The 16,939-nt window shown below is 46.9% G+C and overlaps 1 protein-coding gene across 2 annotated transcripts in view; it reads right to left on the reverse strand.

Annotated features, from left to right (window-relative positions):
• Window positions 1-16,939, reverse strand: part of LOC105665835 (zinc finger protein basonuclin-2) — a 262,495-nt gene that overhangs the window by 219,512 nt on the left and 26,044 nt on the right. For both annotated transcript variants that reach the window (XM_012309351.3, XM_048406309.1), the window contains exon 2: window positions 14,376-14,567. In XM_012309351.3, coding sequence (XP_012164741.2) covers window positions 14,376-14,567 — 192 coding nt within the window. The remainder of the gene's footprint in view (window positions 1-14,375; window positions 14,568-16,939) is intronic.

The following is a 16,939-nucleotide window of genomic DNA, read 5'->3' on the forward strand; positions in this document are numbered from 1 at the left end:
TTTCCGCTCTTTCTCGCCACGTAGGCGGTACGATAGATATGGATTGCACCGATCCACCTCCGGCCGTGTTGTTTTTGCAAACCGATACGCTAATTTGCGTATTGTTCGCTGTTCGCGAATGATCGGAACGCGTCCCGCCGCGCCGAGTAGCGGCGTTCCTTCTTTCAAGCTGTTCGAATCGACGAGAAATGCCTGTTGGCGATCTTATCGGTCACGTATCGTGGCTCACCTGTGACTGACACTCGCTTCGAGGGATGGTTCTTATTGTCTTCGAAGCTGGGAACCGATCTGCGAATTTTCCTACACAATGAACAACGATGGAACGATGCAGCACCGGTTCTCGTTTGCTCGAACGCTTGACATTCTCGCAACATTCTAATCGCAGGTTGAATTTCATTGCGACTCCGCGTATCGTCCACGGACTAAACTGGGTTATCCGATACGACTCACCCGGTATTACTCGCGCTTTTTCTAGATCGTTTTTTCTAGATACGGCCGTCTTTCATTAGAAGCAAGCCAATTAGCCGCGCCGCGACTCGAGACCAGGACCCGGAGGAAGTCGTGCGGCGCGACGACCGCCCAAGAAATTCACGATAATTGATATTTAGGATATTATCCCGCCAGGAAACGTGTAATCAGCGAATAACTGTATCCGCCAATAAGCGCAATTCTCGAGTCGCGAGCGGCGTCGTTGCGCCAGCCGTTTCCAACCTTGTTAGAGAAACGACCATACGCACGGTGTATCTAATGTACCGGCGACTAATGTACAGCGATCGAAAGAGACTTCTCTTTGCTCTGTGAACGAACCTGTGGTTAATTTTACGTAGATGGGAAGACCATCGATGATCTTAATTTCTAGAGTCAATGTTCGAGATATCGGACAGATTTCAAGATAATAAGATTTTGGATCACATCGACGTTTTGGAATAAAACGTACAACAAATGTCGGAACGATGTGATTACCACAGAGACCGATTAACAGAGAAACGGAACAAAACGTAACGTGGACGAGTCAGATCGATGCGACTGGCAGAGAAATTCGACCTGTGAAAATTTAATTCGTTAAGAGGAACGGTCAACGACCGACGGTGCTTCGTTAGAATTCCACGCAGACTATTTGGGTAATAAAAAGCTTGGATCCCCGTTTCGAGGGGATGTAGCGAGAATGTAGCCTTTGGCTTAAAAAAACACCGGGAAAAGAAAGAGGGAAAGAAGGAAACGGTCCCCATCGATATCCTCGAGGTTCTCCGGATAGTCCTCCTTAAGTTTCCACACGACAGCCAACGCCGAGCTCGAGTGTCTTGAAAGCGCAAACGTTTCGATAGCTCGATAAAAGTTTACAAACTCCCGCCTCCTCGCTTCGTCGAGTATCATCGATACCCGATGGAAATCCTTTTAAATTCCTCGAAGAAGCCAAGGAAAAAAGATACGAACGATATCGAGGGTCGATCGAGGCCCTCTCGATGCCACGAGTCGAATACCCACTCCTCCGGTTTCTGTAATTCGCGATTCCAATAAACATCGATGTCAGTTGTTTGACTTCTTATTTCCTTGGCTCACCTTTTCTGCCGATACGAAAGGAAATTTTTCGTAGAAACATATTTATGTAAATCAGATTCGTTACTCTATTCTGAAAAAATTCTGAAGCTCAGGTAATTTTAAGGCTACCCCGTCGCTGATTTCGATATTCCAGCGCGTTTAATCTGACAAATTTACGATAATCACCGTGCAAGAACTCCATTTTTCTTGTAAAATGCTCACCGTATTTCGACAGATCTAGCCAACATACGCGACAGATCCCGACACGTACCATTATCCGTTGATTTTCTGCGATGACCAACGACGAGACGAATCTTCGTCGGTCCGCGGACGTACGTTCGCAAAGAGGCGAAAAAAGGGACAAAGAGGGAAATATGAAACGGGACGTGCTGCTCGTGCTCGTCCCGAGGGCCGGCACGAAACAATGAACTCTGTAATTTTCTCGAGCGACCACGATCCCAGGCACCCTTTTCGCGCGCCACCACATAGCCCAGGGCTGCCAGCTTTTCTGCCGGATACGAGCGCTTGCGAGCCTCGCCACGGAATTGAGCTATCAGCCATCCATCGATCACGCCAGGACCCAGAATTTCGGAACTTTCTTTGCACATCGCAATGTAAGAAAAAGTTGTTATACAAACGGATGAATTGGCAAAAGACAGTTCTGAAGCGTACCGATTTCTTAACGATCTTCGTCGATACAGGAGACACTGAATCCTTGAACTTTCGAATCTTCGAATCTGCAAATTTCCAACGATTATGTGAAATTAGCCTTAGATAAGATAATATCTCTTGGTAAAATATCGAAACGTCCAGTCGAATGTTGCGTCGCGTATATGTGCGTGGCGAAATTTCTAAATCCGGTCGGACCAAACCCATCGTCCCGCTACAAGTGACGTTTACAGCGCTCAGCCTGGCACCTCCACCATCGACGCGAAACCGATACGAAAATATTTTCCATCGAGAACGCGAGGCTGTCTACGATTTTTACATCGCTCCTACCTTTCGTTGTTTTCCGTGCTCAATTTTCGGGAACAAATCAATCGACGGATCCCGTAACCGAGTGCGGAGGCCCTCGACGCGTATTAAACGCCGTTACACCGACGAATCTATTTCTATAAAACCGGGCGATATTTTATTCCCCTGGTAAAAAATTCGGCTCCGAGCGCCCAGCAAATAAATCAAGGGGCTGGGATACACAACCCGGCTCACCCCCTTCGAACTACGAACCGACGCCGCGAGTTTCGCCAGCGCAGATACGATTAAGGTTTCATGATGAAAAAATCTCGTGCGAAAACTCATGTGAAAATCTATGGCCATCGTTGCGATGCTTTTCATCGCAGCCGCGACGAGTCACGAATGCGATTTTTCCGCTGCACCGATTAAAACTCTGCTGGATATTCGCTCGGAGCGTCAAGTTCGTTTCTTCGTGCGATAAATATCATTGAAAAATATAAATGACAGATGCACGTAGAAAAACGCATCGTTAAAGTGTACCGGCGTTTAATTCACGTGGTGTCAAATGCAAAATTATGATACAATATCGAGTGAAGAATCGATAATGAGAGCTTCATGGAAGAGTCTGTAAGTTACTGCGATCTACGAATCTGCAAGATACGCTGCAAAACAACAGAGGTAGGACGAAGAAAGGTAGTATAAAAAATGACAGAATCCTCGGTATATCGATACCGGAGGAGGCCTAAGAGGTAACTGGAGGCTGTGTGCGTCGAGCTCTCGTCCACACGGACGCGAAGTCACGACCTACTAATGAATGATTATGCTACAATTTGCCCCGGGACGGCAGCTCTGGTAATTTATTAAATTACAGTGATTCATGGCCGGGCTCCGGGCATCCGGTAGTCGCGCGTCCTCGTCCGCGGGTATCCCTCCCGCTCTCCTTCGCTTTTCGATTTCGATTACCAGAGATATCGCGGTCGATTAGCCGCGCGACCATTAAACGAATCCCGGCGACGCTGCAGGGAAACTCGGTCTCCGTTCTCGTCCGGGACGCGTGCACGTGAATTTTAATCGCAACTTCGACACCAGATACACGGCATTTTTTCTTCGTCGTGCTAGGATTCCCTGGAACGTTCTGTCGTCTTCAGGCTGACCCTTACTCACGATCGCCATCGTTTGCTTGTAAATCGTCGAAAACGTCTATAATCTGTAAGATTGTTTACTCTACGAGGTAAAACGTATCTTCTAGAAAGAACAGAAAATCATTAAAGAACATAATCGAAGGTAAGGTTTAATCAGTTAACGAACGACTCGCAAAAGATCATTCATCTCGAAGAGGAGCGCGTGTTGCTAGTAAGCGAGGCCCTAAATGAAAATACTAAGAGCGGTAAAAATCGATTTCAATCCCCAAACGATCGAAACGCAGCTTACCCTCCCAAGAAGAAAGGAAGGTTAATCCGTGAGAAGAGCCACGTTCGACTAACTACAGGAAGGAAGATGGAAGAAGGTGGAAAAAGACGGAGGACGAGGCAGAGGGAAGGGCGAAAGAGCAGAAAGAACGTACTCGCGAGAAAAGAGAGCACGAAGCTTCGATTTGGTGTGGCACAGTGGCAGGAGAGATCGGGATGAAGTAAAAAAGAGAAAGAGAAGAAGAAACAGAGGAGAAGGAGAGATAAACGAAAGAGAAGAGTGAAGCAGATGGGGAATCGCATTATTATCGGTGGTATTTACGGGAATTCGCGACGGAATCGTTGCGTGTCCGGTGCCGATGCAGTCATAAACAAGGGGCCATTAATTTAGCCAGGAAGAATGCCCAATATCCTTCGAAAGCTTTTGCGGCGATGCACCGATAGGCAGCTAACGCGCGGATAAAATAAGTTTAGGGCCGTGAAATTGGCAGTAATTTTACAAGCCATAACGATCTACTAAATCTGTAAAATAATTAAGGGCGCAGATGTTCCCCCGTCCGGAGTGCCAGCTAACGTACCCTACTCCCGCGCCCTCGCTACTGCACACGGACGTCTGTCTCTTCCCTTATTGTTAGCCGTCCTCTGTTCTCTCCTTTTTTCCTTCGACCAGTTTGCGATTCGTCCGCGGTTCGTTATCTTCCTAACTGGTCGCCTTCGTTTGTACCGATCGGCGTCCTTTGCAGTTTGTTCGGCGAACCGACGACATGCATATTTATAAAAAGAAGGAAACGAAGGTGGAGGATGTCTCGTTTCAAAGGTCTCCAGATTGAAACAAGATTGGATTACGTTTCTTCGTTAAATATTAACGATATATACCTCTTTCTGCTGCCTTCGAAATTAAAGCGAGATACAAATTTTCATCGATTCTCTGTTAAACCGCTCTCTTTTCTCTTATCGCGAATCATCTTAAAGCTAACCAATGGTGGAAGAGTGATTTCGTGTTTCACGAAGGAAATCAATCTGGGCGACTGGAAAAACCACCAGCCCTCCCCACTTCCTGATTCTCGCCCACGACACTAAACATCTCGTCTCTCTAAATTGATCGCAATCATTTTCAGGTAACAAGACGCAATCTCAAAGTGGCAGTTAGCGAGGCTTCACGTTTTTCCGCGGATTAAAGCCGAGAATCTTGCTCGGGCGCAGATTTCATATGTAATGGGACGACGAGTTACTCGCCGCGGAATATAATTTTATCTGTAAAAGAAGCAACGTGACCACTTTCCGCGTTCCTCCTCCCGGCCTTCCATCGGGGATAATCACGAAATCCTAACGGAAATCGCGAGGACAAGGTGAAATCGGTCGCTGTGTCGCGTCGCGGCGTCCATTATCGTAGTAGCGGAATCTCGTTACAACGCCAACGAAATTCCAAAATAACATCGTACAATAACGCGCAATATATTGGCAAAATATTTCTACAAACGTTCGAATATTTTCGCGAGCCGCTGCACCTGCGAAATTCAGGAAATCTCCAATCTACCTGTAAACGTTCCTCTAATTCTATCGAACTGTAACATTCCGCCTCTTCATCGTCCACCAATTTCTCACCGATCTCTGCCACGTCGAAGCCCATAAGTCCACCGGTGCCGCTTGTTTTTTTCGCAGCACGCACGGCGTATTATTAATGGTGTCACGTAGGCCGGTACGTACATACCGTCTCATCATGGACAGTAACCCAAGGCGCAGGTAGATGGCGAGATTCCGCGGCGAGAGGCCCCCTTTCCGCTGATAAGGAACGAGGATACCCGGCGAAATTACGGGGGTCGTAGCAAATTTAATAAAGCCCGAATTAAGCCGCGCATGCCGTTAGGCTAACAGCGTTTTTCCTCCGCATGCCACCGCGCTCGCTCTCGTTCGTCCGCTTTCTCTTCGCTGCCCAAACTGTCAGAAAGGATCCGCGTGTTGCCACGGTCCCGTTCAATTACGCAACGAGCCGCCCCCCTTGTCTTATTATTACCCGCGACCTCGATCAGGCCAAGACGAGAAAAAGGTTATTAGTTAAATGCGGCGGGCTTTTCGTCCGAGGCTTATCGGTGCATAAACATAGTTGCACGTGACCACCATGCTAAAGCGGTCTGTCACGCGATACTCCTGAATTTCTGGTGGCCCTCGCGCGATCAAACGTGTTGCAAACGTAGCGTCGATTCGGTGCCTTTCTACGACTGCGACCATAAATCGCGAAAGTTGAAGTTCGAGGACAGTTTTCGATCTGTGGAACGCAATAGAAGTGACGCGTCAAGAGACAGTTGAGTCTGAGAAGCGATTTAAAAGTAACTACGGCGTAGAAAACGCATTAAATCGTCTACAGGAAATGGACGCTCGTTTCAGTAATCGCTTCCCGAAATTAAGCTAACGTTAAGCGTCCGTTCCTCTTTGTTCACTAGCGCGCGTCCCCTCTCGTTCGACCTTTTTCAAACAGTTATATGAAAAAAGTGCAACAGTGCTTGGTTGCTGTGGTACGGAAGACTGAAAACGATGGAGACGTTTTATACGTATGCTCCGAGTCGCTAATTACTCAATTACTCACTCAAGTGTCACGTTCCGCGCTGTCCTCGCAATTTGGAGAGTCCGTTTCCCTTTAAAAGCACCGCTTCGGACGTACGCTCGGTTCTGGGCGGTCGAGAATCCGGATTTTTCCAAGCTACGTACTCTCAACGGAACGTACAATTAGCTTAGAACGACCACACGCGAGCCTCGTAAAAGCGACGTCGGTCTTCGCTGCGTTCTCGTGGCAATCAGCGCGTTTCTTCGCGCTGCGCTGCGCGACGCGATTAAACACACAAGGTACGAGCCACGCACGGAGACAAACGGCAAAAACCACGCAACACTAACGATTCGCGACTACCGCGCTTTAATATCCGCGCTCGTAAATTCGGCTCGTCCTTGATCGCGCACAACTGTACTTTAAGCTGTACCAGGAAAAATTAAAAAATAATGTTTAAAACACGGTCGGTTAACTGGCCAGCTACCGAGCGATCGATACGAAGGCGTGGTCGATCTCGTAGATAGGACATCGTCGTAATCGAGCAGCAAATACCGGCCAGCTAATAATCAATGGCAAATGGCTAGTCACGATCGTCGGCGTGTGTCTCATTAGGAGGAAGCTATCGAACGCCAGGCAAAAAGGAATAGCAAACAGAATAGTCGGTGAAAAACAGCTGGAAGACGGAAATGAGCGTAGGAATACGAAATCCCGTGTCGAAACGTTCTTTCGTACCCTTTATCTGCGGTTCTCGGAAATAATTAACGAACCACGATGAAGTGTCTTCCAGCAATGAAAACATCGTTCATAAAGTCCATGAAGGGACTTGTTCACGAAGCGGCGCGGCGACATCCAACGCTCGACGAAATGACTTATTAGCGTGGCGGCACGGCGCGGTGGGAGAAAAAGGACAACAAGATCGAGAGATTATTAGTCGCCGGTTGTTCGTCGTTCGAACGATGACGGCGTTGATCGCCAGAGTCTAGGCTGATTGTGCCGGCTGATGAACGCTGAAGAAGGACGTTGAACCGGCCGCGGCCGCATTGACTGATGTGCGTACTCGCCGCGACGACGTCGATTCAAACTTTCAGGAACTGGTCGGGAATAAAAGGAGCGAGGATGAATGAAAGACGCTCGTCGTGGGCTTCGGACGGAGGATGCTGGACTTGTTCGAAGGATTTTTCTTCGGAAATAAAAGCTGTTCGTGACGTGAATGTCACGGTTTCTCGAGAAACAGGTAGACGAAGACGAAGCGACAGACCGAACATTGCGGATAAAACGACGCGAAATTACAAAGAATCTTCAATAGCTCGAGTCGCTTGACAACGACGACGTTTCGGTCAGAGTTACGATACTTTGTTAGAACTTGGCGCGATAGAACGCCGCGTATGTTTACCAGCGCGTATTTGAAAAATCGAACGATCGATCGAACGCTGAATATCAGAAAACTCAATACTTAATCAATCTCTACTAAGATTCTTGATTAATCTCAAGTATCATGGTATACGTAATGGCGAGTTCGTTAAGAACTCGAATCGCGGAGACCGTGACGGATTCAGCTATCAACGTCAACTAAAATCGACTCTAATTGGAAGTTAATTCAATCAAGGACGCTGGAAGCTGCGCACGCGTAACTCAGAGACAGAAATTTCGATGACTGCCACCGACGTATGGTAGTCAGTGAAATCGGTACCAGCCGGAACTCGTTCGGTCGATTTACGGTACCGCGTCGAAGATTGCTTATTAGGAGGCCTCGTAACTATGAAATAGAAAGAGCAGTGACAATTTGATAGATTGTGCTTTTTGTCGAGCGACTCGTCGTTAGGGCTGGCACCGGTAAAATTATTGGCTTTTTTGCCGGCGACCGGTCGAATAACTAATAAGGTAGACACTGTCGTTGCTGGAGAGGCTCTTGGTCGTGGTGCGACCATGAAAAAGCAGATTACGTGACCGGACACATTTTGCCGGGGGAAAAAGCTGAATTTATTATAGTCGATGAGTGGAAAAGTTGACTGTTGATCGACGAAATAAAATCATAAAATTTCAAAGAAGAACTAAATGTGATTGCACTGTACTTTGTACGTGATAAAGTGGAAAGTCAAATAGACGTGAGATGCATTTTTTGCCATCTTTCGAAAATCAAATCTCTCGGTTCTTACGTTATGGTTGAAGTTTCATACATGGAAAAAGTAGTATATACACCAAAGAAAAGAGAGAGAGAGAAAGAGGTATCGTATGGAAGTATCGATGGTCGCGCGTGCGTAATGTCGGTGCAGGCGAATCAACGAGCGCGCTAAATTTAGCAGCGGTTCCGCGGCCGTAGGAGCGGGATTAACAGGGCAGACGGGCGAGTCGGTGAATTAAGGCTGATCCGTATCGCGAGGACAGGGCAAGTTTGATACGAAGGGCAGCGCGGGCCGCGGGTGCAAACGATCTAATTAAACGTCGGCGCAATTAGCTTCCGCCCCGCTCGCTCCACGGCTCCTACCGATACGACAGTCCGACGAAACTTTTCGAAACGCTAATTACTTCGTTTCTACTTACTTTGCCCGTTTTCGAACGCGAAGGAACATCCCCCAAACCGAGTGCAGTCCCCCTCGTGTGTTGCATCGTTCCGATCTCCGTTGTCGATCGGTTAGAATCGTGCACGAACAACGCTCTCCGCCTTTGAATTTAACGAGACTTTGACTGGTCGAAAGTCATAGGGTGTGGTCGAGAAGGAAACTCTTTTCAACGAAATAAATATGTTGCGGTAATTTCCTCGAGAAATGCTTCTTTCAAAAACAAATTTCGTTAAATAATTTTTGTGGAAAAGAAAATATTATTCTATGCTCGCTGTCTACGGTGAATAAAAATTACCTCGACAAATATTACACCGAAATGTCAGCAGAATTTCAAGCCTCGATACGCAAACACTTACTCGGAGCCAGCAAGCTGTCGGAGGACATGGAAGCGCTTTAAAGATCAGACAAGACGTAAATGTAAGCTCGATGTAACGGCGTTCCAATCGAATAAATTCTTGCCCCCGGGGCCGATTCGATTTTTCGCGGTGAATCGAAACGGAATATAAAACGCGACGCGACGCAAAGATGGCTCGTAATCCGCGCGTAAAAAAATACGGAAGCGGCGATCGGCGCCGACCGGCGAAATATTTTCGTAATAACCGTAATTAGAGATCGCGTCGCTGGCCACGGAGCTCGGTGAAAAGTGGCCGGCAGGCAGATAAAAAAAATGGCCAGCAAAAAGTCATCGTCATTAGCGGTTGGTCACCGGTCGCCTTGATGCCTCGTCACCGCGTCGGCCCCTCTTTGAATCTCTCCTCGCGACCGGTAAACGGTTACAGTTAATGATTAGTTAATGATTTTTTTTTCTCCCCCTTCCACGGTCCCTTATTACGGACCATGTTTCTTGATCGTCGGTAGCGGGATTCCATTCGGTCCATGCCACTGTACGTCGTCGAGTTGCTCTCCATGAAATCGTAATTGACATCGTGTAACGTGAATTTAAGCGGTAATTAGGCGACTGCCGGACTGAGAGGAGGCGAACGGGTAGCGAGACGCGTAGAGATCGGATCTTTTCGATCAGAGAGCATGTTTTTCGTATGTGTAAAAATATTATTGGTGTATTATCGGAAAAAGTATAACGATAAAAGCAGTAACAGGCGTAAGATTAGAGAGATTCACAAGGTAATTTCATGTTATGGAAAAAGGGGTTCTAAAACTCGAGAAAAAAGCGCAGCACCGCTTTACAAGTTTAGCCAGCCATGGTTCGCAATCACCTATGCGCTTTCACCTGCTCTTATTATTATTAGATTACAAACTGAAAGCGGCTCCATCTTCCTTATCTGTCTCCTCCTCTGCCAGGCGGAAACGGCCGGCCGTTTCTTCGCGGTGGATCGCAAAATTCGCTCGACAGCTAATATATTATTCATTACCATACGTGTTAGCTTACGTAAGCGGTAGCGTTATTGATGCAGTTCGCGGCAGAGATTAGCTTCCTTTATCGTGCACTTTCTACGCGTCAACTGCAATTAGCTACCGCTGAAACGAGCCGGTCGTTGGGCAATATCGGATTTATATACCGTGCGATGCCACTTTTCGCAACTCCACCGATCGCGTGGGCGTTGCTCGCCAGAACGAGTGTGAAGCACCCGCTGTTCACCGATTACTAATTACACGATTCGTTACGTACTCCCGGCACCAATAAAATTCTTCTTCCTCTTATTCCCCTCAACAGTCTGCAGATTGTCGAGCATCGAGTTTGGAAGTGTTTGAATAGCTAGCAGTAAAATAAGGAATAAATGAGCTAACGTAAAACTAGCCTACGATCAAACGATACCTGTTGAAGATTAAGTACGAGAGATCGGACGGGAAAAAGGAACGAAGAAGCCAACAACGTGAAACGTAGAGATGAAATTTAAGGGGGCGCGACCGGCGTGGCAGGACGGCAAATTGAAGACGAGTTAAAACGAAGACGAGTCGATAGGCTCGACGGAGGTTTCGAGGAACAGATGATTTGTCCATAAACCCGTTAATGCACGCGTTTCACGCGAGCGAAATCGAAACGGGCCGAAGAAACGCGTTCGACGTAAATCGTCTTACTTACTTGCTCGCTAATAAACGACTGCGCCAGGGATAAACACCAGATGCATAGACGCGAGTAAATGGATTATCTGGAAAAATAAAAGCGGCAAACCATGGGTACCTAGTCGGTGGTTCGCTCATAAACGCACGAACGCCAACGAATAATGACCCCGCCGATAAGTGCACCCTACATCGCGCATCCTTACTTCCGATGCAACAATGTATCTATGCGAGGAATCCTTACATTCGTATTTAATTGTTGCAACTTGGGATAAGCGAACGCGAGACCTTAAGAGACGGACAGTCTATTTTTCATTCGAGTACCGAATTATTTTCAACGCGCTTCTAATTTATTACGCGTTCAGAGAGTATCGGCAAATCTTGAAAAATCACTCTCCGCGAGTGTGCTTTCCTATCTCAACCGAGAACAAAGTCGAAGCCCAACCCAGTTTCTAGAACCATCCTATACGGTCCAGCGACGAGCAAAAATATCTAAACAAACGCAATACAAATACGCCGATTAAGAACGGGTATGTACCTCGAAGACAAGTTCAGCTGATACGTCAAAATTATCTGAGAGCCGAACGTTGCGGAATAAGCAGTGGGTTCCCATAAATCAATGGCAAATTAGAGTCTAGATAGAAACGATCGCGGTTATAAAAGGTGGCCGTGCAAGTACGCGGCGAACTGAACGAAAGATCATGCGTGTCGGCCTTTATACGTAGGTACTCGCACAGATACGTAGAAAGGTTAAAGATCGATCACACACGAAGCGTTTCGACTTAAAAGCGATCGAGCCGAAGTTTTTCGAAAATAAATTGGCCGCGCTATCGATTACATTCGCACGTGATTCCTAAACATCCAATATTTACTTACAATGGCCACTGTACCGATGCACCGGTGAAACCCACCATTTTGACTTTCAATTACGGTCGCGAGAACGAATATAAATAAAACACAGGCAACCGTGGTCCATCAAAAAACAATTAATCTGGAAGGCAATTATTTGCTGGATCAGACTCGAGGTTTAACATTAATCAAACTCGAGGAGCGGATACGAGATGCACGCGCTTCCCTTTTGCTAGAAGAGAGAACACGCCGTTTTTTTCTATCAGATTAATGGGAGTCAGCGATTTAAATTAAGCCAGAAAAGCTAATACCATTAGTGAAAATTGAACTGTGATAGCCGATGTCCATGTAATGGCAATATCATTGCTAATCGTAGATTTAGCCGCCACTAACTGTTTATAGTTAGAGATCCTTTTCATTTACTTACTTTTAATAGGAAAGTTAATTTCACGATTTTTTATATATCCATCGCAGAAAGGCGTTCCACTTTCTCCCATCTAATCTTTTTTTTTATTCTTTTAAATTATTCTCCAACGGCTGTGCAACATCTATCACGAGTCTCCAACGACATTTTCAAACGATCGACCCCACCGAGTCGTACCAACGCAACGTTACCAACAATTTCAGTCTCGATCAACCGAGTGTCGATCACGCGTTCACCAGCAGCGAACTCCGTTCTAAACGACTTTTTCCAGAAAAGCATCGCTGCCATTCTTCCAGCGTAGAAAGACAGGCGGGCGCGATCTCGTTCGAGTTCTCCGGCTTTCGTTCTTCACGTGGGTAGCCGGATATAAATTATTCTTCGGCTCGGCGTTGCGGTGCATTTAATTGTGACAACGAGATTGATCGCTGCCGCGACTGCTCGCTCCGTACGCGCCATTAATATCGCGGGACACGATTTACGCGGCGGGATAATAATAATCGAGAAACAAAAGTGCGCGGCGCATTGAATACACCCCGGTGCCACGGTGTGGCATTATTAAGTATTATATTTAAATCATTTGTTGCAGGCGCATCGCCGCTAACGAGGGGCCACGACAGCGCCCTAACGAGCCACGCACGCCCACGCGGTTTCATCGTTTCAGGGGAAGCGTTGCGTCGCGTCGTTTCGATCTTGACAAATGACTCGAACGCCCCCTTACACCGACGGTCGGGGTCTTCGCTTCCGCGAACTCGTCTCTCCACCGTGTCCACCGTTTTGTCACAAAATTGTAAATTGAATATCGATCGACAGCGGCTCTCTGTGTCATGTCGTCGCCCATTAAATCGAACCCCCTGGTTCCGAGACTCGGAAATGAGTTCCGTGGTCGAGCAACGAGGGTGACGCGATCCCCGTTGCCGATCGAACCATATAGGTAGCGAAGCTTCTTTCCAAGTTACGCGGTGAGACGTACGTACACTTTTGAAACTGGTAATTCGACGATAAGGAGAACTTTCGTGCAATTGTCAACTTCGTAGCAAGAAACATAACCGCGCAATTAGACCTATCATCGCGCTTCTCGCCACGAACACCAAAGCCATTTCTACGGCAGCTATCGTCGCGCCGTAAATAGAGAAATTCCGTCGGCGAAGCGTTTCTCAGGAAGCCATATCTTGCTTTCCTGAAACGCAAGCGTCACGCTGCTCGTGGTACGCGGTGGCATAAAAATGACGAAAGCCTCGGTATGCGCATTTTACAAAAATAGCCGGCAATCAATCAGCCGATAATTTCAACGCAGGTGACAGCGCTGCCCGATGGGAATTTTAATAACGACATCGTAACGAGACTCGCTCGCTTCTTCTTCTTGGCCGTCATGGGCAGCCTATTATCGATCACAGGATCGCGCTCAATGCAACGTTTCAATCTATCCGCTCGCGGTCCCTCTTCGACAACTTAATTTCCCGTTCGACTGTGCGCAACCTGCGCGACATCCATGCTCATCGCGTCTGCGCGCATATTTTATTTTTAAAGCTTCCTGCGCGGGGAGAATATTCAAAGAGGTGGCGAGGACCGTGTTGCATGTTACTTACGGCTGATTAAGTGTAAAACGAGGGATTCGTATCGCGTTTGCATCCGAATTTCTTCCATGTCACCTGCTTGCGCGTACAAAAATGTCCTCGTGAAATTAGTAATTCCGAATTACGCGTCGCCTGAGAAAATTGCATGTCGATGCTCGTGGCGATTACTGGCCCGTTTACGCCAGCGATTTTCATGATACCGCGAGTGATGCAGCTTGGTTATTCCACCGCGGTGTGTTTTACGTGTAAAAGATGCATCGAGGTCGGGGTACGTTTAAAATGTATAGTGCTACGGTAGAACGATTATAAGTTGATTTCTTCTTGATTAAAATTCGCAGGGCGGAACGTTCTTTGTGCACAAGTATTAACTTTTCCTCTTTTTTAATCAATGGTAAAATTATAGCAACCTTTTGGAGAAAAAGGTTGATCACTGAATGTCGAGCTTTTTAAATGTTCGTGTACGAATATTGAGAAACGTGGAGGGGTTTGTGTGGTTCGTCTTACCGTGCATATCGTCGGTGTTTGTCCATGAATTTTGCTGCTATCGAGAAAGTCAGGAGCCTTGGGAGCATCCGATTGCGAGTGGGTCCTGGAGTACAAAGGCGACGAAGTAGGAACACTGCTGGCGTTTGATACGTGACTGGTGGGTAGTGATGTACCGAGAGGGAAATCTGGCCGATAAAACCACGTTGGCCACTGCAACATTAATTCCACTTGTTAATACGTAATACAATTATTTACATTGCTTAGCTGTATTCTAAAGAACATCGTAATCAGACTCTAGAAAATTATATTTAGACTCGTGTTAGCGTTGCCGGAATATCAAATCTCGAATATCAAAGCACATCCTGATAAAGCGCGAGTCACAAACAGTGTCACCATTCAGATCCCAAAGTCGTAAACAGTCATTAAACCTCCTCGTAAGTTTCCGTAACATTAACATCGCTGTGACAAAAAATACTGATTTATTTCGAAAAACCGACAACCTATCGACCGACCACTCGAAAGCCCATAATTACAGCCGAAAGTTGAAAGAATAAAAGAAAGAGAAACGAAGGGCATAATTTCAAAATTGTCAAAAAAAGGACATAATTTAGACAACCATCCTTGTCGTTTTACGTGACAATTTATCGCGAAGATAAGAGTGAGAAAACTACGTAGAAAGATCGTAGACTTTATCAAACTCTTTCGGACGATTGACGAATCTTCCAAGCTGGCTTTTCCACACAGTCAGCCCGTTTGTCTGTCATCGAACAGATTGCTCGGGCAAAAAACGCGCGGGCGTCGCGCGTGTTCGGCGAGATAAAGCTCTTGCCCGTAGAACGAAGAGCAGGCATTAGTGTCACCGACTGAATATGAACCTCCCCAAGATAGATGACACATGCCCCTGACCCTGTAAGAAGCGCACTCGCTTCGAGGTCACCGGTATGCGTGTGGTCCATTGTAAGTGTTCTTATAAAGGAGCCCGGGATGAAGTGGGAGGCGGAGGATGAAAAGAAGCCACGGTGTTCCGTTCACCGTAGTACGTAAAGACCTTTTGATCGTCCTGCCGCGGACGACACGAATTCCACGCGATTATTCCCATTGACGCACCTCGACAAAATGGCCGCGTAGCGCGATCAGAACGAGATACAACGTCGCGCCAAGTGGTCGTCTTTTGTCGAGGGTTGCCTTGATCGAAGTCGCGTCAAGTGGTGGAGTATCAAAAGGGGAATTTTTTATCAATTTTTGGATAATCAGAGACCTTGTAGTCTTAAGAGGATCTTACGATTTAGAGGGAAGAGAAGAACTGAAACATTAATTTGCATTTTGTGCTGTTCGCTCCATATTCTGTATTAATATCTTTTATTATTAATTACTTCTCAACCATTCATCGGCAGAAAATTGCAAAGTGTTAAAAATTAAATTCAATGTAAAATCCACCAATATGAAGAAACGATCGGTTTCCAAAACCACCATCCGAGTATTCTAAAATCCATTCATCTCATTCTTGCCGCGCAGAATCAACTACGCCGTATTTAACACGATGATCATTCTTATACGTCACGCACGGTAAGACATGGAGAAACAATTAAAATAACTCAACGTCGCAGGATGCAACGTCAACGTCGCACCAAGAACTCGACCGTGCGTCTCGTTGATGCAGCGGAGTTGATCCGTCGTTATTAGAAATCCGCGCGAGCCACGAGGATCTTACGTCACGTAGTGCGGTAATATCGCGTGTTTCGGTTATTTTGGAGCACGAGGATAGCGGTGGTGGACCCGATTGGTCACGACACGCCGGAAAGTCGGCAACTCGGCCGAGCTGAGAGGAAGGAGGCGGATGGACCGTTTCGTGGTGGTCTGGCGAATGTCTCTTGTCGCTGGCTCGCGGGAGTTAACGGCAAAACCGAAATAACAAACTCCTAAAGTTAGTGAGTTAACGCTACTTCGTTCGAGGTTCCGAAGCTTCTGTTATTTTCTGTTTACCACGGCCATTCTGTGCGCCGCGCGAATCGTTTACCGTAGACGCGGCTCGTAACGGAAATCGTTCGACCGACCTTGCTACAAACGGATCGCGGCGGAGCCTACTGCATCGACAATTGTATCTCTTGCTCCGTTGTTTCGCGTAGCTTCGATCGTGAAACGAGACGAAGAAAATCCAAATTACAATTATCTGCGAAGGTTATACGTGACAATAGCCACCTCGAACGTCATCGGTGCAGCGCCCTACGTACCTATCGGTCAACTTTATACGACGAAATAAATGCGTCATTAAATCCTACCATCCTGAATCTAATTTTAAGCCAGCGAGCCAACAATGACATCATAATACAACAGTTTTTTTTATTAACCATCAACCATCCTCGACTGCCGATGCTCGGCTCTACGAGCGTCTTTAACAGGCCGTTAGCGGGACCGACATAAAGACAGATACTTGCATCGTCGATACTCGTGTCCGCCACGTGTAATATCGACGGCCTATTTTCGTGCGAGTTAGGGGAAACGTGGCGCGGAATTTTTCAGATTCCAGAGCCGCGAGTCAGCATCGGCAGCCGTAACCAAAGTAGACGCATCGCGTGGATCTT

This window comes from Bombus terrestris, chromosome 6 (assembly GCF_910591885.1).
Source record: "Bombus terrestris chromosome 6, iyBomTerr1.2, whole genome shotgun sequence".
NCBI lineage: Eukaryota > Metazoa > Arthropoda > Insecta > Hymenoptera > Apidae > Bombus > Bombus terrestris.